Source organism: Leuciscus leuciscus (genome assembly GCF_965113295.1).
Source record: "Leuciscus leuciscus genome assembly, chromosome: 1".
Classification (NCBI taxonomy): Eukaryota; Metazoa; Chordata; class Actinopteri; order Cypriniformes; family Leuciscidae; genus Leuciscus; species Leuciscus leuciscus.
The window spans coordinates 66,049,893-66,076,367 of record NC_138725.1 but is presented as its reverse complement, the minus strand read 5'-3'; the positions used below and the strand labels follow the sequence as shown (position 1 = coordinate 66,076,367).

Below are 26,475 nucleotides of genomic sequence, written 5' to 3'. Positions count from 1 at the left end.
TGATATCGTCTCTGCATGATTCCCTGAGGTGATGAGCGTGATGTTCTCGGTGGCCTGGGAGATGGTAGGTAGTGACTGTCCATTGAGTGCATGTACGGTGATTCTCTGGGGAAGTGTTCTGAGTGGGACTTGAAACTGCAGTGCAAAGGTGCGATCCATGAAATTACCTTCAGCCCCAGAGTCTACCAGTGCGGTGCAGTGATGATCGTGACCAGACCATCTAAGTCTTCCCGGGAGGATGGTGGACGTAGATGAGGACTTTTCGGCGGAGATCCCACCCGATAGTAGCCTCATGCTTACTATCGGGCTTGGCCTTTTACCGGGCAGTTGTTAGCGAAATGTCCCGCACCCCCACAGTACAGGCAAAGGCCAAGGGATCTCCGCCTCTCCCTCTCCTCCCGGGAAAGCCGAGCTCGACCCACCTGCATGGGCTCGGGATCGGAGGGACCGGCCGCGTCCATGCCGCTGGACCATAGATGTTCCACCCCCCCACGAGGCAGGCTGGGTGGAGCGCGTGGTCCGACCCGGGCTAATCGGGCGTCCACCCTCAGAGCCAGGTCGATAAGTCCGTTCAGTGAGGGGGGCAGGTCCAGGGCGTAGATCTCCCTCTGGACGCGGTCGGCCAGCCCATGCAGGAACCTATCCCACTGCGCTTCCTCGTTCCAGCGACACTCGGCCGCCAGGGTCTTGAACTCGATGGCATAATCCGAAACAGATCGTTCTCGCTGACGTAGTTCAGACAAGACCCTGGCAGCCTCTCTCCCCGCAACCGCGCGGTCGAAAACTCTTCTCATCTCCAGAGAGAGCTCCTGGAACGAGGAACAGCATGGTTCTTTGTTCTCCCACACCGCCGTCCCCCATAGTGCCGCTCTCCCAGTCAGCAACGTGAGGACAAACGCCACTTTAGATTCCTCTTTCTCAAAGGTTCTGGGCTGGAGAGCAAAATGCATGCTGCATCGAGTCAAAAACGGCCGGCAAAAGTTAGGCTCACCAGAGTATGGCTCAGGAGTCGGGAGGCGTGGCTCGGACTGGGAGGCGGGCATCGGTGGTGTGGGAGGGACGGGCGGTGCGGCTGGCGCAGCGGGAGGTTGCAGCTGTTGAAAACGCTGGGTCAGCTCGGACACCTGCGTGACGAGAGCCTGAATCGCGCGCGCCGCTTCTCCTTGCTGGCGGTCCTGAGCGTCCATCCTTTGAATACTTGCACGAACAAAGTCGTCCATCGTTGCTGCGGCGCCACCTGCTGCTTCCATGGAATGGTCGGATTGTTCTGTCATGATAGAATAAACAGGAAGCAATCGCAGATACTCAAAGTGATATTTATTATCCAAAGTACACACAACAGACAGAACAGGAAGGCGGCGATTCAGACTCAGGCAGGGACTTGATGGTCTGTGGTGCGCTGGTGCGGTGATAGTGGTGAATCCCAATCCCGGTGCTGGAGTGCGGTGAACCCAAGGATGATGAACACAACGGCAGGAAGACAAGGCAAGGCGAACACAGACACGGCAACTCCACGGGGAAACAGACACGGCAAGTCACAGGACATCAACAAACAATCCGACACTGGAACAGAGAATGGTGTGAGTATATATAGGAACGGAAATGAATCGCAGCTGTGAACAGTGATTGATGATGATGATGATCAGCTGGAGCGCTGACGGACACGTGAGCGGGACAACGCCCACTCACACATAAACAACAATGACACGAGACAAGAAGAAAACAATGCATTCAACAACCGTGACACTCACATCACACACTCACAACATGCTGACAGTCTTCATCATCCTCATCATCACTCTGTCATGTAAGACATCACTGCAGTTTAAGATGCATATCTAATATGATCATGAATATGTGATATTGAGTCTCAGTAATGGTGTGTTTATTCTCAGGTGTCAGTGGAGTGACTGTAGTGACGCAGAATCCTCCATTAATCTCAGTCAATAAAGGACAGACTGTGTCATTGGTGTGTAACACAGGCAGCTCTACTGATGGTGGACGCTGGTATAAACAGGTCGCAGGAGGAACGCCTCAGTTTGTGTTAAACTCGTTCCATGGCTGGAGTTCTCCTAAATATGGATCTGGATTCTCCTCTCCTAAATTTACAGTCTCTTATCCAACCAAGTCTGATTGTCATCTGTCAATCAATAATGTGGATGTTGGTGATTCTGCAGTGTATTACTGTAAGACATGGGACAGCTCTGCTAAAGAGTTCGTATCACAGTGATTCACACCATGACAAAAACCTCCTCACTGCTCATTCACTTCTGCTTTTAGACAACAGATGATAAGAGCACTACTTCACTTCTCAGATTCACGATGAATTACAAACTAATCACAGATGCTGAGAATATTCTCCAATTTCTTAACTATTGTGTCTGTTAAGTTAACTCGTCCTTATGTTGCTTTTATGATGTTTTTTGTCCTGTTTGGAGCTGGAGTCTCACCATGGCTGAAGCTCTCCTGAATATGGATCTGGATTCTCCTCTCCTAAAACTACAAATGTTACACTCTCAATACTATAGTAGAATAAATATAAATGTGGAATGTCTTAGTAACACTTTGGATCTGTTTCAGCTTCTCTCAAGAATAATCTATAATTTATTACATGGTCATTTAGGATGATTTTCCATTACATTTGAAAGTCTGTACCTTCTACGTCTCTTCACTCATCTTTCATCCCTTCCTTTTGTCGTTTTACAATTTCTCCTCTTATTCTGTCCACTTCACCAATGTCCTCCACTTCACCCATCTCTTCTCCCTCTCCTTTTCTTAAACTTTCTCCTCCTCTTCTCTTCTTCTCCTCTGCCATTCCTCAACTCTCTTCCACTCTTTCACCTCTTTCTTTCCCCCTTCTTATGCTTATTCTTGTTTTTGTTTTTTATTTGCATAACAATGTTTGTTACTTCTGAAAATAGTTTTTATCGTTAATGCAATTGTGATAGCTGTGTAAACAATTACAAAAATTTCATTTCCAGTGATGTGTGTATTATTAACCAGAAGATATCAGTTTGGGGCCAAATGAAATCATTCCATGTGCGATTGAGAATATGACAAATTACAGAGTTTTGTTTGCTGTGTTTGGAAAAATGGTACATAGATTTTTGTGTTTTTTTGTAAATTCAAAAAAAGGGTTGCAAATGTTTTTTCCTGATAATTATAAAATGTTGGGTTGGATTTGTAAACTGTCAACATTTGAGAAGCTTGTACTGAATGTTTTGAGAAAAAAAAAAATGCATATGATTTCTATTGTATGAGGTGGGCGTGTCTATTGTACGAGGTGGGCGGGTCTTTCAGTGGCTCCTCCCTCTCAGAGATCTTGACTGTCTTAAAGTCTCTCTCTCTGATCATCTCAACATTATTCTACAGCACTGCTCATCTTTACACGTCACACGGACCAAATCACAAGATGATCACGATATTCTGTGCTTTCTTTACTCTTCTGACCTGTAAGTTTTCATAATTTCTGATGTCAGATTTAAAGTGTTTTGACACACAATCTCATATAAAGGATGTGTTTATTCTGCAGGTGTCAGTGGAGTGACTGTAGTGACTCAGAGTCCATTAATCACAGTCAATAAAGGAGAAACAGCTAAACTGGACTGTAATCTGGGGACAGTAACTGATGCTGGTGCTAGATGGTACAAACAGACTCCAGGAGGAGTTCCTCAGTTTGTGTTAGTGTTTTATCATGGCTGGAGCTCAGTTACATATGGATCTGGTTTCTCCGCTCCTAAATTCACATCAACACATTCATCTAAATCAGATTATAGTCTGATCATCAGTAATGTGGATGTTGGTGATTCTTCAGTGTATTACTGTAAGACATGGGACAGCTCTGCTCAAGAGCACGTATCACAGTGATTCACACCATGACAAAAACCTCCTCACTGCTCACATTCACTTCTGCTTTTAGACAACAGATGATAAGAGCACTACTTCACTTCTCAGATTCATGATGAATTACAAACGAATGTTGAGATTATTCTGCAATTTCTCCTTTATTGACTGTAATAATCTCAATCTATTTACTAACTCTGATTTAGTGTCTCCATCATCTCTAGTGCGTAATCTTGGCGTAATTTTTTCGTCTTTTCTTTTTTTGTTCCTGTTTTTCTTCCTTTTATCATTGTTTTGATGTCTTTGTTATCATTTCCCTCTGTAGCGCTTTGGGTTTGAGAAAAGCGCAATATAAATAAAACGTATTATTATTTATTATAATTTCTTTACTATTATGTCCTGTAAGTAATTCTTTAGAGAAATATTTAGGTAATGCTTATGAAGTCTATATATGCTTATAATGAATTATAGTCCCATACTTATTTTTAAGTAAATATTACTATTCTATAATTATATTTATAAAGACCCATTAAGACCTACACTGCATTATAAGAACATGTTTTAGTCACATTTATATATATACATTTTTTTATAAATACTTAAGTCATGCATTTGCTTTTTCACTGCACATTTATAAATGATCAAATATAAAATATTTGCAGAGACACTTGTTTGCTGTACCAATTAATTATCAATTATGTCTTTAATGGCTAATGTTTGCATTAGAGGTCATGAATGGTAATTGTGATTTTTTTAAACTCTATTTGTCCTCAGACATATGCATGGTGTTGATTATAGCAGTTTTGAAATTATACTTAAAAAATATTGTTGCAGTGTTTTGCTAGTATGTAAAATTAGAAAAACACATTTTTTTTTTCCAACTGTATTAATTATTTCTGTTTTTTCTTTTTCATTATTTTATTACAAGAAGTAGTATTCATTATAGTTGCATTTACAAGTAAACTACTTAAAATGTATAATGAGCACATCTTTATGATTCTTAACATTTCTTGTAGGAAAATTGCATTCTATGTTTTCACTTTACTTAAAGCCATAAACTATTCATTTATAGAGGTTAGTAACTGTATTATTACTCACAATAAGTATTTACAGTTTTTTTTTTTTTTTTTTTTTTTTTTTGCTTTGTTACTATTTTCACAAGTACATTTTCAAAACTCTTAGTACAAAAATCCAAACTGATCACACTTGTATCACAGCTAGTCATTCTTTCAAAACCTGATCCCATGCTTTCATTACAGTTATACACATTTCAGTCCACATAATCATTGTTTCAAACACAAGATTATTCTAATATGTAATGAGAACATTTGGTTTAATCACAGAAACACAACAGTATGATCTTCTTTCAGTTTAGTACTTTTAACAATCAGTTCATTCAATGGCAAACAATGGAAGATACATGTTTCAATTCACCCTTGTTGCTGAAATAGATACAGTAATACAGGCTACAGTTGCCACATTAGAAGTAATTTAATCCATAATGTTTGTAATAGTATCTATCCAGTGCAGAGATGTATAAAGTATTAGAGACCAAGACTTGAGTAAAAGTACAAGTGCTCTATCAAAAAAGTGACTTGAGTAGAAGTTGAAGTGTTCTTTAAGCACAACACTTAAGTAGAAGTACTAAAGTATTCAACATTTTTTGTACTTAAGTATTGCAAGTAGTTTATTTTAAAATTTACTACTCAAGTACTGAAAGTAAAAGTACAAGTATTGTGTTATGAAGCTATTAAAGAAAACAGTCAGAAGATTGAACATCATATTGTTACAGTATATTATTTCAAATGTTTAGGACACTCACAATTAATTTGGCTGAAGCCGCAGTACAAGGACAGGAATGTACAAGAGCACCTTAAAACACTGAGCTTAACTCTTTGTAATCAAAAACAGATCAAATATGTCCCTTCCTTGTGTTGCCAGTATGGACTGAAAACACAGTACATCAGAGTATCCAGCAGCGCTCAGAATGATTACATCGGCCCATTTTGGTTATAATTTCAATAAATATTATTCCTCTCTATAGAAATCTGCCGTAAACCTATGAAATCTATCAATATTTGTCAAAATCTGCACATTTTTGAGATAAAAGCCCTGAGGGACGTTGTTTGGTCAAGCGCTTTCATGAGGACAGCACAGGAGTGTTTTTCTGAATGGGAGCGGCTGATCGCTCATAATTCATATTAAAGGTATCGACTATTTTTTCTATTACATAACTCCTGACACAAATTAAGACATAACTGTCACTATAAGAATAAAATAGTGCTCAAATACTGAAACTTAAGTCTTATTTCATTTTAATGATGTATAGTTTGTCAAGGTAATAACATTCCATCTAATAGTAACTTTAAACTATTTAAACAAAAAAACGATTCAGTGTGTCGGCGTCCTCATGACGGTTAACAGTTACGCACTTTAATCTATATGAATTGTCTTTCACTCTGACAAATGAAAACATGGACTCTGGTCTCCTTCCTCACCCTCACCGCCACGGTCACTCGAAGTTGAAGGTGGTGTTTCTGGTTCTTCCATCTCGAAACAAATGAACAAAGCTCAAGTGTTCTCAATGGAGGCAGGCAGCAGAGCGAAAGGCAGAACGGGAGCACGCGCGGGATCGCTTGATTCGCTAGGCCAGCTTCATCAAACCTGGTGACAGAGCCATCTACCGGCGCTCTGGCAGTGATAATGTGGGTTTGGAATGATTCGTAACATTTTTATAATTGTAACGAGTAACGATGCAGCACATAAAAAATGCATCGGAGTAAAAGTATTAAACTCCTTGAAAATATGTACTGAAGTAAAAGTGGAAGTAGGAGAAAAAAATAATACTCTAGTAAAGTTCAGATACAGCCTTTTAGTACTTAAGTACAGTAGTGAAGTAGTTCTACTTCGTTACTATACATCTCTGATCCAGTGTGTTATCAAAAGGTGTGATGAAGCACAGCCATGAGGTTCTGTGCTAACAGAGTTTGCTGGCAATACAGTAAATGATTTCACTCTATACCATTTGACTGAATATACTGTAGTGGACCTTTACAGATGAAGGGTGAGGTACAGTAATGTAACAACCATGTCTCTACCATGTTTACAGTATCACATGGCATAATACTGTAATGTAAAATGCTGTATTTGATGCCGTCTGTCTTCCTTCTACTGATGCATCTCTGATCAATCTGATGTTTTACAGTCATTGACTGTTTCCTCTCCCTTATACTCTATTCTGCTTTACAGTATTTGCACAAATGGCAAATTTCTCTGTATCTTTCTCTCTCTCTCTCTCTCTCTCTCTCTCTCTCTCTCTCTCTCTCTCTCTCTCTCTCTCTCTCTCTCTCTCTCTCACACACACACACACACACACACACACACACACACACACACACACACACACACACACACACACGCGTGCAGGGCCGTGCAGAGACCTCTGGAGGGGCAGGTGCTCAAAGTATAAAAGGGGGCACATGGAACAAGGCTTTAAATAGGGCTGTGCTCAAAATATCAATACAGCAATATATCAATATGGATGATTCTGTATCGATACGGCAGCAAATGCATTGATGCCGTTTTGAAAAAGAAACAGAACAGAAAAGACTAATTTTAAGTTTAAGAGTAAAAAAAAAAATATGTATGTGCACCTATTAATAACTCTGGGATTAGAAACTGAAGTATCTTAAGTTGTCCCAACCTGATGGATTTTTTCTTCTCTGTTAAACAGAATAATAAAGAACAGCTGTAAACTGTGTAGGACAAAATCAACGTGGCCCATGTTTCGTAGAGTACAGTACAGTTTTATTTAATGCCGTGTCAGCATCTGTGGCTACTTTCATGGCATAAACTGATTTACAAAAATACAAGAGTTACATTTATACAATGAAAATAAAAACAAAGCAAACAGAAAAAATACAGCAATTAATACTTTACAAGATTTTTAACATTAATGTGATACCTGTTCTGGTAAATTCTTACTAAAGTCCTTAAGTGAGTTTGCTGCCTTTGCTGTTGTTGTTGTTACTGCTGCTGCTGCTGCTGCTGCTGCTGATGATGATGATGATGATGATACTGATGATACTGCTGGAGTTGATCTGAGACTGTAGACATTAAAACAAACATACAGGAGATATATTAGCTGATTAAACCATTTTTATGTGACCATGACAAGATGTAAAGATTGCTGACAGTGTTTGGAACTGGCTCACTAGCTCACTGACCTGCTGTAAAGCTGCAGACTCTGCCCAGGCTGCTAGGGGAGATGTTCACAGAGGCTGCTGCACACAAAACATAAGATACTGGTAAGCCTTACCAGTGTTGTGATAATAATTTAAGGCACTCTACGTTTTTTTTTTTATTAATACTGTAGAAATAATAACAATAGTTTAAAGTATAAATAATAGTTTTTAGTCAAATAACATAAAAAGACCAGACCCTCTGAAACTTGTCTCTCTCAAACAGCAAGCTAACGTTACTTCTACAGCCTACACACAGCAATATAAACAACATCTCTGTCTGCATGCTCTCTTCACGTCGTTCTTGTAAAATAATAATAATAAGTAAACAAACATTAAAAGCACTTCGCTGAGAATGAAACACCACTTACCAGCAGCCGCAGAGTTTAAGATATCCTCTGGTAGTGCGCGACTGCGCGTAGCCGCGCGAAATTAAAAAATGCGCGTGCAGCGTGAGGAATCGTCCCGGATGAGTTCGTAAGGTGAAAGGTCATCATGTGGGTCTTTTTATTTACGGCTAAATTATTATTCATTAATTTGACTAATAGTTAGATTGGGCAGGCATCCACAAAAGGGCCTTTAATTAAAAAAAAAGGAGAGGAAATTTTGCCTTGACAAAAGGGCACTTTGGGCACCAAGGGGCAAAAGGGCAGGTGCTGGGCAGTGACTGTGAATGAATCATGTATAGATGAAACACTTATTTTGTGTTGTGAAAAGGATACTTTGTGATTTTGAGTATTGTACTTACACAATTGAAAACATGATGAAATGTTTGAAAAAAGTGCACTTTTGATGATCTGTTGTGATATTAGCACTAAGAGTTTTGAACTTGTGAAAATATTACTGAAGCAAATTAAAAAAAAAACTGTAGTATGATTTATAAGCTGTTTTCCTGGGGATCTACAGTATATGTCCCCACAAGGACAATGGTTTCAGATATTGCCATCTTTGTAGAGACATTTTGTCCCCATAATGTAGAGTTTACGTACCAGGACACACACACACACACACACACACACACACACACACACACACACACACACACACACACACACACACACACACACACACACACACACACACACACACACTTTGAACATACAGGTTATAATCTAAGAAAAATCACGTATAATGTAAAAAGAATTCATTACATTGGTTATCTGTATCAGAAATTGCAAAGTAGAAATATCTATAGAATCTGATCTATAGAAATCTATAGGTGTACCAAATGATTCATTGATTAACCATTAAGATAATTTGGATTAAATAATAGACAAATGTATTAAACTGAACAAGAAGAGATGCAAATCAAAAGTTTGATAGTAATGACATTATGAAAGGCAGTGACTGTGAATGAATCATGTATAGATGAAACACTTATTTTGTGTTGTGAAAAGGATACTTTGTGATTTTGAGTATTGTACTTACACAATTGAAAACATGATGAAATGTCTGGAAAAAAAGTGCGCTTTTGATGATCTGTTGTGATATTAGCACTAAGAGTTTTGAAAATTGACACCTTACTTGTGAAAATAGTACCAAAGCAAATAAAATAAAATAAAATAAAATAAACTGTATAAGAACAACATGGCTATTAACAATATTCACTTATTTGACAGAAATAAATCTGAATTACTGAAAAGTCGTTGTAACTATAATAAAATAACAATATAGCAATGCATGTTGCATCTTTATAAATACATTCATGTAACCATACGACTGACTAATTAATAATTATAAATCAGTGTTTGAGTCAGCGCTCATTATGAGCAAGTGCAGTGAAAAAGCAAATGCAAGACAGAAGTAATTATAAAATACATATATATAAATGTAACTATAACAGTTCTTATAATGCAGTGTAGGTCTTAATGAGTCTTTATAAATCTATTTATAGAATAGTAATACTTAAAAAAGTGTAAATGGATCTATAATTCATTATAAGCTAGACTTCACAGAAAGTGTTACCAATATTTTTATCAAGAGCTCCAAATACCAAAAAAAAAAAAAATAATAATAATAATATAATAAAATAAAACACATATAACAGGATAGTGTTAAATGTTCTGTATTCCAGGTCTTCTGAAGCTACAGCAGTTTCTCATCTCTGGTCCTCAGGTGTAAAGACACTTTCTTGAAGTGACCATAGCATGTTCCCTTCACTAACAGACTTACAGTATGTGATGGATTCAGTTGTTCAACGGCTTCTCCTTCCCAAAGTGAATTCACTCAGTGTTCACTACAGATTACTCTCATCTTTGTCTGCAAATAATCATGCAATCTCATCTACAAATGAACAATAATAACAAAGCAAAACATTTATTGCAGCAACTGGTGAAAAATATGAAAAACAAAAACTTTAAACACCTGCATAAAAACAGCTGCTTATGAACTGGTTTCTTGACATCACGACACTAATGACTGTAAGAGTTTTAATGAAGAGAGTTGTGGTTTATAATCTGAGCTTGAGTGAATGTTTCAGTTCTGTGTCTCTCGCCTCTGAAACTCAGGAGGTTTTTGTACGAGTGAAGATGTGACTTGTATCACAGTGGTATTCGGCCAAGGAACAAAACTGAATGTGATCGGTGAGTAAACTTTACTCTTTCAATACTGTTCAGTCACTTTTTATTATTGCAAAAATAAAGGTCAAATTATACGATAAAAAAAATTAAATATATTGATTTACTTAAAAAAAAAATGTATATACTTAATAATGATTTTTAAAATCTGAACTCAAGTTGATGGGTTAATAATATTAAAATAGTTTTTAAAGGCTTGATATTTACCCTCATGTTGTCTCAAACCAGTAATGTTCTGTTCTTTATCACTGTAAAGCTGCTTTGAAACAGTCCATATTGTTAAAACGTTAGCCTCATAGCATAATTGCCTAAGTCATATTTCAATGTCTTTGGAAAACAAGGAAAAACAAAAAATGACTTAGGAAATGATGCTATGAGGCTAACGAAAAGTGCATTAGAAATGAAGGTGACTTGACTTTGTAGAGTTAGATTTAAGGTTAAATTCAATATTAAAATTATGATTCTAGTAATTTGTATCCTTTAACTGACCCATTTACACAAGTTGTGATACATTTATATTAAATTATATTATATTATATTATATTATATTATATTATATTATATTATATTATATTATATTATATTATATTATATTATATTATATTATAATATTTCTTGTTGTCATGAATTCCCTGCCTGTTTTCTCCAGACTTTCCTCTGGCTCCTCCTGTTCTGACACTCTTGCCTCCGTCCACTGAGGCTCTGAAGGAGAGTAAAGCTACACTTGTGTGTCTGGCTGAGGATATTTCTGTAGCTCTGGTTCATGTCAGCTGGACAGTCAATGGACGCTCTGTTACAGATGGAGTTTGGAGCAGTGCTACTGAGAAACAACAAGACAAAACCTTCAAAATGAGCAGCTCTCTGACCATCGACTCCTCGGACTGGACCGATAATGTGGATTTCTCATGTCAAGTGTCAGTGGGCTCAAAATTCACTAAGAAAAGTATCAAAAACTCAAAGTGTTATTGAAATATTGTCTGAATGAAAATAACAGATGTTTTTTTTTTTCTTCTTCTTTATTTCTTTTCATATTATTTGAATTGTATGATGCCATATCTGAGACTTAACACGAGTATATACTTTAATTTTTGGTTTTGGTTCTGCAATTAAAGATCTTTGGCAATGCATTTGTTTGCATTTTCTTTCATAGACATGCATGACTCTCTCTCAGGATACACCTGCACAATGTGCCTCATAATTTCAGCTTTATGCAAATCATGATGTTCCTCTGAGCTCTTTCAGAACTGAAACACACAAACTTAGTCTGTGAAGAAGTCACCGGCTGCACAGATCACAGAGAAATATATTTCATACACAAAACCACATTGTAATTAACAGGATTTGGTGATATCTAATCAGTGCTTTATTTTGCATCACATATCTTACTCATTTATAACTTTTACTGCATAATATCAATATATATTTCTGTAATTGACAATCAGGGAACATACATTTAAAAATAATGAGTGCTTGGATAAGTGATTTATAATAAATACTGCAATATTTCATAAAAAAAAAAAGAATTGTCCATTTTGATTTCTTGGTGACTTTAACATTTGGAAATCTGATCAAATAGTCAGGAATGGTTAAACATCATGTTCATTCATCACACATATTCTCTAACAGCTAATAGTGGACAAATCTGTTCAAAACTCCTGTAATCGTTCTGTTATAAGAGCAGATCAGTTTGAGTAATGCAGTATCACAGCAAACCAGGAAACTCAGCTGAAGTGTGGACTGCTTTTCAAGATGATGGTGCGTAGAGATGTTTCAGCTCAGTGTTCTCAGTTTTTGTTGGACCTGGGACTGCCTAATGTTGGACCTGGGACTGCCTAATGTTGGACCTGCGACTGCCTAATGTTGGACCTGGGACTGCCTAATGTTGGACCTGAGACTGCCTAATGTTGGACCTGGGACTGCCTAATGTTGGACCTGAGACTGCCTAATGTTGGACCTGGGACTGCCTAATGTTGGACCTGAGACTGCCTAATGTTGGACCTGGGACTGCCTAATGTTGGACCTGGGACTGCCTAATGTTGGACCTGGGACTGCCTAATGTTGGACCTGGGACTGCCTAATGTTGGACCTGGGACTGCCTAATGTTGGACCTGAGACTGCCTAATGTTGGACCTGAGACTGCCTAATGTTGGACCTGGGACTGCCTAATGTTGGACCTGGGACTGCCTAATGTTGGACCTGAGACTGCCTAATGTTGGACCTGGGACTGCCTAATGTTGGACCTGGGACTGCCTAATGTTGGACCTGGGACTGCCTAATGTTGGACCTGGGACTGCCTAATGTTGGACCTGAGACTGCCTAATGTTGGACCTGAGACTGCCTAATGTTGGACCTGAGACTGCCTAATGTTGGACCTGGGACTGAAAAACCAGGAAACTCAGCTGAAGTGTGGAATTACAGAAGAGAGAAAGACAAAACTGTAGTAAAGTGCATTTCATTATGAAACACATGTAGTTTTTTCTGTTTTCACTCATGATGGAGAGAAACAGACGAGTTTTACTGGCCTGCAGGTTCTCACGAGACAAACCGCAATCATGAACAATATATTTTCATGAATTGTTACCTGAACAAATGTCAGTCAATTAAAAATTGAAACAAGTCTTCTAAGTGAATGAAATTCTTGTCTTGAAATCCTGTGCTGAGTTTAAATGATTTAGTGAACAAATTTAATTTTAATATTCAGTAGTGTTGTTTGAAATTATAAATTATATATATATACAGTATATGGATGTATATATATTGTGCAATTTAAATTTTTGTTTCAGTCTATAAATTTGATTCCATACATCACCTCTTAGAGAATTTCTATTAAACTAACATTCATTTCACAGGAATGGAGGAAATATTAGGATGTTATTTATTTATTTTTTTATTTTTTATATGTGAAGTAACTGAGAATATTAAAGCAGTTTCTGGATGAAATGATTGGCTGAACTCCAGTGATCGTCACTCTTTCAGAGTTTCTCTTCCTCATATATGAGTCTCTCAGTCTCTCTTATTCTCTTCATCTCTCCACTAAACTCAAACTGCTTCACAGGGAAGATGCTGATCATTTTCTACTTCACTCTCCTCACTCTTCTGTCATGTAAGTTATTTCTCTACAAACATGTTGTTCTCTCAGGGGTGTCAAAGTTGAGGAAATTAATTGTATTGATTATAATTTTTCAGGTGTCAGATCTGTGAAAGTTGTCACACAGAAACCCTCTGTGCTGACAGAACAAAAAGGCAAATCTGTGACTATGGAATGTAACGTTGAAAAGGATTATGATTATGTCAGCTGGTATAAACAGAGTCCAAATGAAGCTCCTCAGTTTGTGTTGAGATTCTATCATTCACACAGCTCTCCTGACCAATATGGTGATGGTTTTACATCCAGCCGCTTCACATCTAGAGCTCAGTCAAAGATTGACTATAGTCTGATCATCAGTAATGTGGATGTTGGTGATTCTGCAGTGTATTACTGTGGCACATATGACAGCTCTGCTAGTGAGTTCGTATCACAGTGATTCACACCATGACAAAAACCTCCTCACGGCTCACATTCACTTCTGCTTTTACACACGTCTCACTTGTTCTTGAATTCAATTTACAGTATGTCCGGATTGTACAGTTTACAGTTGCATTAGTATATTTAAATAATTTATATCAAGTGTAACTTTAGAGATGGACTGGTCACCATAGAGGCATGTTGGACATTTATGTATTTACTTTTATTTCATATTCGTTTATTTAACAGTGAGGAAAATTGAATGCAAAATTTGAACAGTAAAATATGAACACAGGTTCGGTGGTACAATGAAAAGACAGAGACGTGTTGTCCAATTTAACAAAGAAATACATTTTATAAAAAAATAAAAATGAAACAAATAGATAAATGAATCAAACCAGAATAATCATAATCAAATCATAATCAAACTCACAAGGCTAAAAAGAGCATTTCTCCAGACATCTTTAATGAGAAGGTCAAATCAAGCCAAAAACCAACTTCACAAAACTAAAGAAATGTTGTACCTTCCCCACCAAAAGATACGTATAACAAAAAAAAATTATTACAAAAAATACTGCTACAAGGGATGGCAAACTAGCTGAAAGAAATCATGCTCTCAACCACATGTGTGCACAGCAAACAAATAGGAAGAGGTGCTCAACCCTGCGCTGGTGACTAGACTCCCCCTCAGCGCACTCAGCCTTGGCTCAAACTAGAAGAACACAGAAAAATGAATGGGTCCGGTACAAATGAATTTGACTGTACAATAATCAATCACTCATTCAACATAAGAGAAAAAAAGAGAACAACATGGGCCTACCATAAATGACAACATCAGTTAATAATTGAGTAACAACGCCCTACCTCACTGGCAATAAACAAAGTCACACCAAGAGAATGACTTGTAGATAGAGGACGCACTACGAAATCGGCCCGATTCAAACTGGTCAAACCAAAACCACAAAACAGAGATAACAAAATGAAAACACAATCATAATTACACAAAAAGTAAACCAAGTTAATGAAAAACGTGTGAGCTGTGGAAGGTCAAATCCACGGATCAACGAACATCAGGATGTTAGAATGCCTTCACAAATGTTCCACTAAAAGCTTTCATCGAGCGCTCGACGTCGACGCAACTGCCAGGAGACTTTAACAGGAACGGCTACAGCGACAACTCAACTACAGTGACACTGGAGACATGAGAGGCGGGCATAACAAAGCCTACGATCTAACCTAAGAATATTCTCCAATTTAAGTTAACTCACCTCTTATGGTGATTTTATGATGTTTTTTTGTAAAGTAGCCAATGCGACATCTAGTGTATATATCTATACCCGCCCGCTCTCTCAGATCATTTGGACGCAGCTGTGTTCAAGAGGTAAAAACGATATAAATACTGTTCGTTTTCTCACACAAACCGCTCGTTTCGTGTCTTAGGCCATCAATGTGTACTTACGATGGGGAATTGTTTAATTTGGACGACGGGGAATTGTTTTAATTTGGACTCTGTGCATGCTCTTTGAGATAATGTCCATAGACCTGCATTATGACTGACAGACAAGAACGGTTTGACCTAAAAATATCAAAATTGAAACTACTGCAGAAAAAAAGACACCTACATCTTGGATGCCCTTGAGGTAAGCTAAAACATACCAAAATTTAATTTCAAAGTGAACTATCCCTTTAAGAACAAGTTGGTGCTGGCTTAGCACACTGACATATAGTGCAATTGTGCCTCTCGTGACCTGAGTTTGATTCCTGCCTCGAGGTCCTTTGCTGATCCCATTCCCTTCTTTCCTGTCAGTCACTACACAGTCCTGTCTAATAATCAAAATTAATAAATAAACTGCCAAATGAGTGAGTTTTACTCTAAAGTGAATTTCACAGTCATGTTCTTACAGTACACAAATACTGAAACTATGGATCCATTTCTCAAAACTCTACACACAAAATCAAAGACATGCACACAAGATGCAAAACGTCAAACATCTCTTGCAAAAGCCAACACAAAATTATTTAACTCTTCTAAAAATTATGTTTTTGCATGGTAACTCTATACACAAACCATTAAAGGATTAGCCACATACACATGAAACTACACACAGGTGTGTAACATGTAAACCACTACTCTCTTGTGTCTTTTGCTGTTTCAGTGCGCAGTGGAGTGTACAGGAGTTTGTCACGCGGATATGTGCACAAATACACTATATATACGGCATATATGCACAATTGATCAACTTTACAGTTATTGAAATGAATTGAATCAACACTGAACTTGAGCTGAATAATGACACCATTGCCTTGTTAGAGCTTTACAGCAGAATTTGAATTTGTTACTTTTGTGAAGCTCCTTTAAAACAATCTACAGAAATAAAGATGACTTAACTTGTATGCAGTTCAGTAAATATTTACAAAATAAACAGAAATGCAAGGGTCAAAAATTTATTGTATCTCAAAACATTGAGTTTTCTAAGTGATTAATTTCTGTATAAGTGTTTTGCAGACATGGTCTGAGGATTAGGTACATGAGTGAATGGTTTCGCTAAGTGGGCCTCAAGTACCAGTTTTAGTGTGTAAGCATTTTAAAAAACTGTATGAACCCGGCAGATACTAGTTTGGGAACTGAAATCATTCCATGTGTAACCGTGTAGCGAGTCTCTTGAGATCAGAGGAGTGAGGTTTTACTGCACAGCTCTCACTAGCTGGCCTCAATGTGCAATTGAGAATATGACAAATTACAGTTTTGTTTGCTGTGTTTGGAAAAATGGTACGTAAATGTTTGTGATTTTTGTAAATTCAATAAAAAGAGCTGCATTTTTTTTTTTTTTTTTTGATACATAACATTTTTGGTTGGATATGTGAACAGTAAAAACATTTGAGAAGTTTGTACTCAATGTTTTGAGACAATTATGCATATGATTTGTTATTTGTATGAAATAAATGAAAACTTACAATCTGTTTAGGACAATTATAACAACGCATTCTCATCCTAGGTCGTCATATACTGACGCTTTTGACATTTCGTCTACATCCGACGCACATGGCACCCTTTAGCGTCAATATGAGACGCAGATTATGGGTAGGTTTAGGTCTGGGGTAGGGTTAGGGTTAGACCGCTAGGAGGCGCCTTCTGGACCATATTTATCTGTGTCTCATATTGACGCTAAAGGGTGACGTGCGTCGGATGTAGACGAAATGTCAAAAGCGTCAGTATATGACGCCTTGGGATGAGAACGGGCTGATTATAATATGTAATGTGTTCACTGTGTTTATTGTTTTGAGAGCAGTGATCTGAGTTTTCAGAAATGTGTCAAAACCATTGAGAAAAACTTGAACACATTTTCCTCAGTGATGAAGTGAGAAGCTCATGTGTAATTTGTCAGATGTGGGCGTGTCTATTGTCTAATGTTGGACATGGGACTGCCTAATGTTGGACCTGGGACTGCCTAATGTTGGACCTGGGACTGCCTAATGTTGGACCTGGGATTGCCTAATGTTGGACCTGGGACTGCCTAATGTTGGACCTGGGATTGCCTAATGTTGGACCTGGGACTGCCTAATGTTGGACCTGGGACTGCCTAATGTTGGACCTGGGATTGCCTAATGTTGGACCTGGGACTGCCTAATGTTGGACCTGGGACTGCCTAATGTTGGACCTGGGATTGCCTAATGTTGGACCTGGGACTGCCTAATGTTGGACCTGGGACTGCCTAATGTTGGACCTGGGACTGCCTAATGTTGGATCATTTTATTTCACGAGTTCACACTTACAAATAAGTCCGATAGAATAAATGGTATGCACATTTGGCGTGCTGTCCGAGGAGAGGGCTCTGGGCTCGGAATTCGGCCCGAATAAGAGTGAGGAGTCGGGGTTGTGGAGGGATGTTGAAAAACTGTCGAGGAATGTAGATGAGTCGACTGAGTGAATATATATAGATATGCTTCCTCTCATGCTGATAGGATACATGATGATTGTTGATGACAAGTTGATTGGATTGATTATTTGAACGTGCTCCTCCCGAACTTTGTTTAATGAAACATCATTTAATGCAAAAGAACACGCAATGTGAATCATCTAAATTAAACGAGTGTCACGCTTGTCTTTTCGCGTGATTGTAACGCCTTGCATAACTATATTCCTAAAGATAATGAATATAACTAATTTGGATGATAAAATGTTCTCAGAACTGTGCACTGTTTGTTTATTGGAAGGTTATCCAATAGCGCAGCATCTTTCGGCTATGAGTGAATCGCAGGACGGCGGTCTAAAGTTCGAAGTTCACCCGCAGAGCGCGAGTCCATCTCCGGCACGAGAACCAGCGCTGATAAGGTGGAAATGGGTTAACAGACCGATCGATTACACTTGAATTACTTGAATGTTTAAATGTTTCATTTTTACTTCTAAAGTGTTTTTTACGTGAGTTTAAATGTAGGCAATATTGTATATGTTAAAACAGTGTAAAATATGCTGTATTGCTGAACTCATCGACAATAAAGGCCAATGTCATGTATAGACTACTTGTGGTGGTTGTATGGAATATTTTACAAAAGTTTAGAGGAAATTAAAAGTTAATATTACTCATACTATAAAAATGTATATTAATCAAATAAAAACAGTTAATATTACTCATAAATATTGTTTTTTAAATGTTTTTCCCCAATTAATTCTATTACATTTTATTTGTAAATGTACCAAATGCAGTTAGTCAGATCTACTTATTTTTTGTACTTACTTTTACTCAGTTCATACAGTGAATGTAATTGATTTAACTGCTTTAAATTTTAATCAGTATTTTTAAGTGTAAAAATGTTTCACCAAAAAAAAAAAAAAAAAAAACTGAGTAAATCATAGTTCACAAGTTCCTTTGCCCATATAATCTTTAAGCTAAGAAGGTTAAGCGTATTTGGCTTGCTGTCTGCAGTGGATGGGTTCGAGGAAGCAGCTTCAGCTCGAGCTTAGATACACCCCCCAGTGAGACTACTAATGCTCAGATGATGAGTATGGTAGCAAGATGCCTGAATTATGTTGGTGGAGTTGGGGAGGTGGAGGGATGCTAAAATATCTGATGCCAGAGCAAGGTGAGCGGCTGCTTATATGCTCCGGCAGTTAATTGAAAGATTAGATGGGTTCACTCCTCCCGAAATTACGTTGTGAACTTCACTAAAAGTTTTTAGAGTGCTCACTTATTGCCTCTGTGTGTGGTTTACCAGCTGCACTGTGGCACATAAAAAAGATCTTCAGAAGGTGATCAGGACTGCAGAGAAAATGATCGGGTGTCCACTCCTAACTTTAGAGGACCCTACACAGTTCACACTGCCTCAGGAGAGCTCACAGCATCATAAAGACACATCTCATCCAGGGCACTTTCTGTTCAGTCTGCTACCGTCAGGCAGAGGTGCAGAACCATCAGAACAAGGACAAATTGTTTCAAAAACAGTTTTTATCCAATAGCTGCACAAGCTCTAAATGCCACATAACATAAATGCTTATGTTATGTGTGAAATGAGGGATTTGTGCAATCAAATTCGGCAAATATCCATTTATATTGCACTTTTTTTTTATTGTACATATTTATTATATTTTTTGCACTGTTTACATTTACATCCTCAACCATTTGATTACATTAGTTTATATTTTTGTAAAAAAAAAAAATTGTAAAAAAGTGTATGTGTGCACTTTTTTGAACTAAATATCGACTAAATATCGTTGTATAACTTACAATGAAAATAAACATTCACTTCAATTTGAATTACAGAAGAGAGAAAGATAAAACTGTAGTAAAGTGCATTTCATTATGAAACACATGTAGTTTTCTCTGTTTTCACTCATGATGGAGAGAAACAGACGAGTTTTACTGTCCTCACGAGACAAACCGCAATCATGAACTGAGTTTAAATTATTTAATGAACAATTTTCATTTTAATATTCAGCAGTATTGTGTGAAATTATAAATTAGATGCTTTAAAAATTATTTGTTTTTATATATTTGTGCAATTTTAATATTAGTATATGTCTATACATTTGATTTCATGTATCACTTCTTAGAGGATTGTTATTAAACTAACATTCATTTCACAGGAATGGAGGAAACATTAGAATGTTATTTATTTATTTATTTTTTATATGTGAAGTAACTGAGAATATTAAAGCAGTTTCTGGATGAAATGATTGGCTGAACTCCAGTGATCGTCACTCTTTCAGAGTTTCTCTTCCTCATATATGAGTCTCTCAGTCTCTCTTATTCTCTTCATCTCTCCACTAAACTCAAACTGCTTCACAGGGAAGATGCTGATCATTTTCTACTTCACTCTCCTCACTCTTCTGTCATGTCAGTTATTTCTCTACAAACATGTTGTTCTCTCAGGGGTGTCAAAGTTGATGAAATTCATTTTATTGATTATAATTTCACAGGTGTCAGATCTGTGAAAGTGGTCACACAGAAACCCTCTGTGCTGACAGAACAAAAATTACTGTGGCACATGGGACAGCTCTGCTAGTGAGGTCGTATCACAGTGATTCACACCATGACAAAAACCTCCTCACTGCTCACAATCACTTCTGCTTTTAGACAACAGATGATAAGAGCACTACTTCACTTTACTGCTATAAGAAATATGTTTATCAACAACAACAACAAAAAAAATAAAAATAACTTAAATATTTTAATTTATTAATTTATTAAATTTGGATGACTTTAGCTTTCACTAGCAGATGTAACCCACACAAACATGCATACACATGAGCACATACGCAAAGTCAATATCGACTCAATGGATGGAGTGTAAACTTAATTAGAGGTCAAACCTAAACTCATTTGAATGATTTTCAATTCATACATGTTTGGATTATGAGTATTTCTCTTTATCAACAGAAGGTAACAGCACAAGTGTGTGTCTAGCAAAACATTAACAGTATCTGGGCAAAATCACTTGGAAACTGCATCATAAATATCAAACATGATTTGTTATAACTCTGAAACTGTGAAAGTCTGTTTATATGCAAAACATATTTTTAACATATGCAAACATGCACAGAGAAGGCCGTCATAAAGTAATCCTTAACCAGTGACACCCGAATGCAATCCAACACAATGTTCCTCAGGCAGATTTTATTCCACAGGATGCATTAGTCCCTACCCTTCCTTTTGTCTTTGTACAATTTCTCCTCTTATTCTTTCCACTTCACCAATGTCCTCCACTTCACCCATCTCTTCTCCCTCTCCTTTTCTTAAACTCTCTCCTCCTCTTCTCTTCATCTCTTTCTACATGTTTCACTCTTCCTCTCCCATTCCTCAACTCTCTCCACCATCTTCCACACGTCTTTCTTTTCCCATTCTCAAGCTTATTCTTACTTTTTTATTTGCATAACAATGTTGGCTACTTTTGAAAATAGTTTTATCGTAAAAGCAATTGTGATAGCTGTGTAAACCATTATAAAAAACTGCATTTCCAGTGATGTGTGTATTATTAACCATCAGATTGGCCTTCTAGTTTTGGGGTCAACTGAAATCATGCTATGTGCAATTGAGAATATGACAAACTTACAATCTGTTTAGGACAATTATAAAGTGTTCAGATCACTGTGTTAATTGTTTTGAGAGCAGTGATCTGAGTTTGTGTCAAATCGATTGAGAAAAACTTTAACACATTTTCCTCAGTGATGACGTGAGAAGTAGTTTGTCAGATGTGGGCGTGTCTATTGTATGATGTGGGCGTGTCTATTGTACAAGGTGGGTGGGTCTTTCAGTGGCTCCTCCCTCTCAGAGCTCTTGACTGTCTTAAAGTTTCTCTCTCTGATCATCTCAGCATTATTCTACAGCACTGCTCATCTTTACACGTCACACGGACCAAATCACAAGATGATCACAATATTCTGTGCTTTCTTTACTCTTCTGACCTGTAAGTTTTCCTCATTTCTGATGTCAGATTTTTCAAGTGTTTTGACACACAATCTCATATAAAGGATGTGTTTATTCTGCAGGTGTCAGTGGAGTGACTGTAGTGACTCAAAGTCCATTAATCACAGTCAATAAAGGAGAAACAGCTAAACTGAACTGTAATCTGGGGACAGTAACTGATTCTTCTGCTAGATGGTACAGACTCCAGGAGGAGTTCCTCAACACGTGTTAAGATTTTATCATGGCTGGAGCTCAGTTCAATATGGATCTGGTTTCTCTGCTCCTAAATTCACATCAACATATTCATCTACATTACATTATAGTCTGATCATCAGTAATGTGGATGTTGGTGATTCTGCAGTGTATTACTGTCACACATGGGACAACTCTGTTAAAGAGGAGGTATCACAGTGATTCACACCATGACAAAAACCTCCTCACTGCTCACATTCACAACAGATGATAAGAGAACTACTTCACTTCTCAGATTCATGATGATTAATCTAATTTACTAACTAAAACTTTACTTTTCTGTCCTGTAAGTAATTATTTTAGAAAACAATGTTTATCAACATGTGAAGTTATTAATGTAATTTCGGGAGGAGTACGCCCATCTAATCTTCTAATTAATACCAAGTTATAAAACCAGCCTTCTTTCGGCATCCCTCCTCCTCCCCTTCTCCCCCGTTTGTACCATATTTGGCCTGTGTAATAGGGGGCGATCGGAGCTCGAGGAGAATGTCCTCTCTGAGCCCCTCTATAGCGGACAGCAAGCCAAATGCGTTTACCACTTACGCTAAGATTATATGGGCACACAAACTCATGAAATGTTCTGTATTCCAGGTCTTCTGAAGCTACAGCAGTTTCTCATCTCTGGTCCTCAGGAGTAAAGACACACTTTCTTGAAGTGACCATAGCATGTTCCCTTCACTAACAGACTTACAGTATGTGATGGATTCAGTTGTTCAATGGCTTCTCCTTCCCAAAGTGAATTCACTCAGAGTTCACAACAGATTACTCTCATCTTTGGCTGCAAATAATCATGCAATCTCATCTACAAATGAACAATAATAACAAAGCAAAGAATGAATGAATGACAGCAATTGGTGAAAAAGAGACACACAAACACTTTATCTCGTGTCTTAAAGCTAGAAATTCCTCATGCTAAAAATGCTTCCTCATGGGGGGGTATAGGTATAGATAACTTCGATCCATATAGGTATCGAAGTTATCAGTCACACCTCGACTTTCTTCCAGATAACGCACATTTCATTCATGATTAACCCAACGTTGGGTTAAAAAATGCAATTTAAAAATGGACAAATTGCATTTTGAACAAAATCAAAAATGGACAAAAATGCAATTTAAAAATGGACAAATTGCATTGGTTACATTAAAACTGTAAACCAACGGCTGGGTTTGTCCATTTTTAAATTTAATTTTTAACCCAATGTTGGGTGAGACCATATTTGACCCAAAATTGGGTTAACACAACCCAGCAGTTTTTAGAGTGTATAACTCTTATTTGTTAGCCTTTTTTCTATGATTCTTTTTATGCTTAACAATAATTAGTTTTTAACTCAAACACGAGATCTAATTTCACCATAATATTGTTCTTTGCAACAAAACTGTTGCAAGTTCAGTTATTACACTGCAAAAATGCTTTTCTTACTTAGTATTTTTGTCTTGTTTCCAGTCCAAATATCAAACATTTCTTAAATAAAGATGCATAACGTTATTTTACTAAAGTAGTAAAATTACATAAGATATTAAGTCTTGTTTTCTGGGGAAATAAATAAAAATTGAGTTTTTGCTTAAAACAAGCAAAACATTATCTGCCAATGGGGTAACAAAAATTATATTTGGGGGGCGCCGGGGGGGCGCTCGAAAGGGGTCTCGCCCCGGGTGTAATTCAATGTAGAACCGCCACTGAGTCACTGACACCTCAGAATAACAACAGCCATATGAGATTGTGTTTCAAAGCACTTTAATACACAGCCGTCAAATACAGCAAATATGAAGACTAAAACAGCAACATAAATGTGTTTGTGTTTGAATCTGAAACATTTCTCCATGAAATAAATGTGTAAAGGACACAGTCAGCCGAGGTTGAGTGAGTGTTTCACTTCTGTTTGTGTCTCTTCACAGACTGAGGAGGTTTTTGTACGACTGAACATATGAAATGTGTCACTGTGGTATTCGGACAAGGAACAAAACTCATTGTGACTGGTAAGTGATCTTTACACTGTATTTTCAATATTTTAAATATTTTTTACTGTATTAAATATAGCCTAAACTTTATTATAGAAATATAAACTCATTATTGTAGTTAATTTAGTTAAATGTGTGATTTCAGTCAGAGACAGTTTTATCAAACACCAGTGAACAGTCCTGAAATACACTGACAAGACTTTCACTGCAGCTTTAACTTTCATCTGTGTTTTTATCTGGTTGTACTTTTTATTCAATTAAGAATAATAATAATAATAATAATAATAATTATTATTATTATTATTATTATAGAACTGTCTTTTTCATGTTTTTTTTAAATCCTCATTGAACTAATAATGTACAGTATCTGTGAAACAACACATGAGAAGTTGACCTGCAGTGTGACGTTCTGTATTACATCTAAAACTGTTTTGCTAAATGTTTTTTTTATTTTTTTATAATGATTATACATGAAGCTTTTATTAACTAATTATATTACTCAATTTGTACCTTTATGTCACGCTGTAGGACAGTTGAAAATGAGCTAGTGAAGGCATGAAGATTATTAAAAATGGTAGAAAAAATAGTGTCAGCATCTAAAATATACACTGTGTGACAAATATATTCACATTTCAACCTAAAATCTTGATGTAGAAAATAACAATCCAACAAACTACCGACATACATGCACTATTTGACTTTTGTGTTGCAAGTCAATACAGACATTGAGATGCATGTTTTAAATTTTAATTATTTAATGATGTGAGAAAAGATGATTGTTGACATGGTGATGTGTGACATTTTCGAAGTTTAAATGTAGTCAGAGTTCAATATGTCAGATGTGTGTCTGAGATGCAGATGTTTGTCCATGTTAATGGTGATTTGTGTTGATGCTGATGCAGATGTTTGTCCATGTTAATGGTGATTTGTGTTGATGCTGATGCAGATGTTTGTCCATGTTAATGGTGATTTGTGTTGATGCTGATGCAGATGCTGATGTTGCTCCTCCTGTGCTGAACATCCTCCGTCCATCCAGAGAAGATCTGATCAGCTCCAGTAAAGTCACTCTGGTGTGTCTGATCAATCACATGTCTGTGGCTTTTGCTGATGTGCGCTGGCTTGTGAACGGGAACTCTGTTACTACAGGCGTCTTCACCGGCTCTGCTGAACAGCAGCCTGATCACAAATTCAAGATGAGCAGTTATTTAACCATTGAGAGCTCAGAGTGGGACAAAGACCAAGATCTGACATGTGAAGCGTCTGTTGCCTCAAAAATCACCAGCACAAGCATCAAGAAATCTGAATGCAGCGACTAAACTCAGAGGATCTGATGTGTTGTTTGAGTGATTATGATAGCGAGTGATAATATCTTCTGACGTAGTGGAATAGAAATCATGAATATATATTAAAAATAGTTCAAGAATGTAACTTAGTAGCCTGAACTGTGTCATTTTCTGCAGACAATATTCTGGCTTTAATGATGTAAGATGATTTACAACCTGTTTAATAAACCGCATGTTGAACAAACAGTTTTCTTCTTGATTTTTTGTAGGGAAATTAAGCATTTAACCATTCAAAATGTATGAACTACTTCCTTACTAAGTCAGTTTTCACTTCTATGATCAATGGAAGAATGGGAAATAAAAGTAGTATCATTGTGTAAATACTCAAATAAACCATGTCTTTAGTTTTAAAATATATGAAACCTCAGATCTTCAGTGGAAAGAGCAAATTAAACTAGTGTTACTGCTAGTAAATATCATTTGTTCAGAGCACAGCAGAGATGAATGTCGTCTGAATATGGAGACGATCACATGACTGATAATGAAGAGTGACTCAATGACAAATGAAAAATGACTATTATTTGATACAGTAAAGTTACGATCTAAACTATGAGAAACAAAATGCTCCTGATGGCCTGACATTCATGTGATCCGACATCATGTGAATCTGGATTGTAAAGTTGATGCTGAAGTGTGTCTTCTAGCAGATGCAGTGAGCTGTGGAGATTTTCTTCAGGACAGGAAGTTGATTCTGACACACAGGAAACACCTGCTGTTATAATCAGCTCTATGCAAATCAGCAGTTTCTCGGTCTCTTTTTATCTGTTCATTCAACCAGACAAGAGCATTAACAGCAAATGATCAGGGGATCTTCATCTGTACATGAACAATAATGAAGGAGCAATAAAATGAATT

General features: G+C 37.2%; 2 protein-coding genes and 1 long non-coding RNA gene across 6 annotated transcripts; all 3 read left to right on the top strand.

Moving 5' to 3' along the window:
* Window positions 1-1,752: 1,752 nt before the first annotated feature.
* LOC309481246 (immunoglobulin lambda-1 light chain-like) lies at window positions 1,753-25,804 on the top strand. Of its 4 annotated transcripts, XM_082146097.1 has the most exons (5): window positions 13,629-13,763; window positions 13,847-14,168; window positions 21,988-22,067; window positions 22,150-22,261; window positions 24,215-24,295. In XM_082146097.1, coding segments are annotated over exons 1-5 (624 nt in total). In that variant the 5' UTR covers window positions 13,629-13,654; the 3' UTR covers window positions 24,216-24,295. The 4 variants fall into 4 exon arrangements, with proteins under 4 accessions (XP_082002221.1, XP_082002223.1, XP_082002222.1 ...); XM_082146095.1 differs by lacking the exons at window positions 13,629-13,763; window positions 13,847-14,168; window positions 21,988-22,067; window positions 22,150-22,261 and adding exons at window positions 1,753-1,807; window positions 1,896-2,222; window positions 25,268-25,804 and having other exon boundaries at window positions 24,266-24,295; XM_082146096.1 differs by lacking the exon at window positions 24,215-24,295 and having other exon boundaries at window positions 22,150-22,437.
* LOC309476380 (immunoglobulin lambda-1 light chain-like) lies at window positions 2,229-11,787 on the top strand. Its single transcript, XM_082139632.1, has 3 exons — window positions 2,229-3,452; window positions 3,533-3,865; window positions 11,310-11,787. The coding sequence occupies exons 1-3, from the start codon at window positions 3,257-3,259 to the stop codon at window positions 11,627-11,629; spliced, it is 849 nt and encodes a 282-aa protein (XP_081995758.1). The 5' UTR covers window positions 2,229-3,256; the 3' UTR covers window positions 11,630-11,787.
* Window positions 14,183-19,341, top strand: LOC309481431. Its single transcript, XR_014200012.1, has 2 exons — window positions 14,183-15,805; window positions 18,381-19,341. It is a non-coding gene; the product is annotated as an uncharacterized lncRNA (long non-coding RNA).
* Window positions 25,805-26,475: the final 671 nt, after the last annotated feature.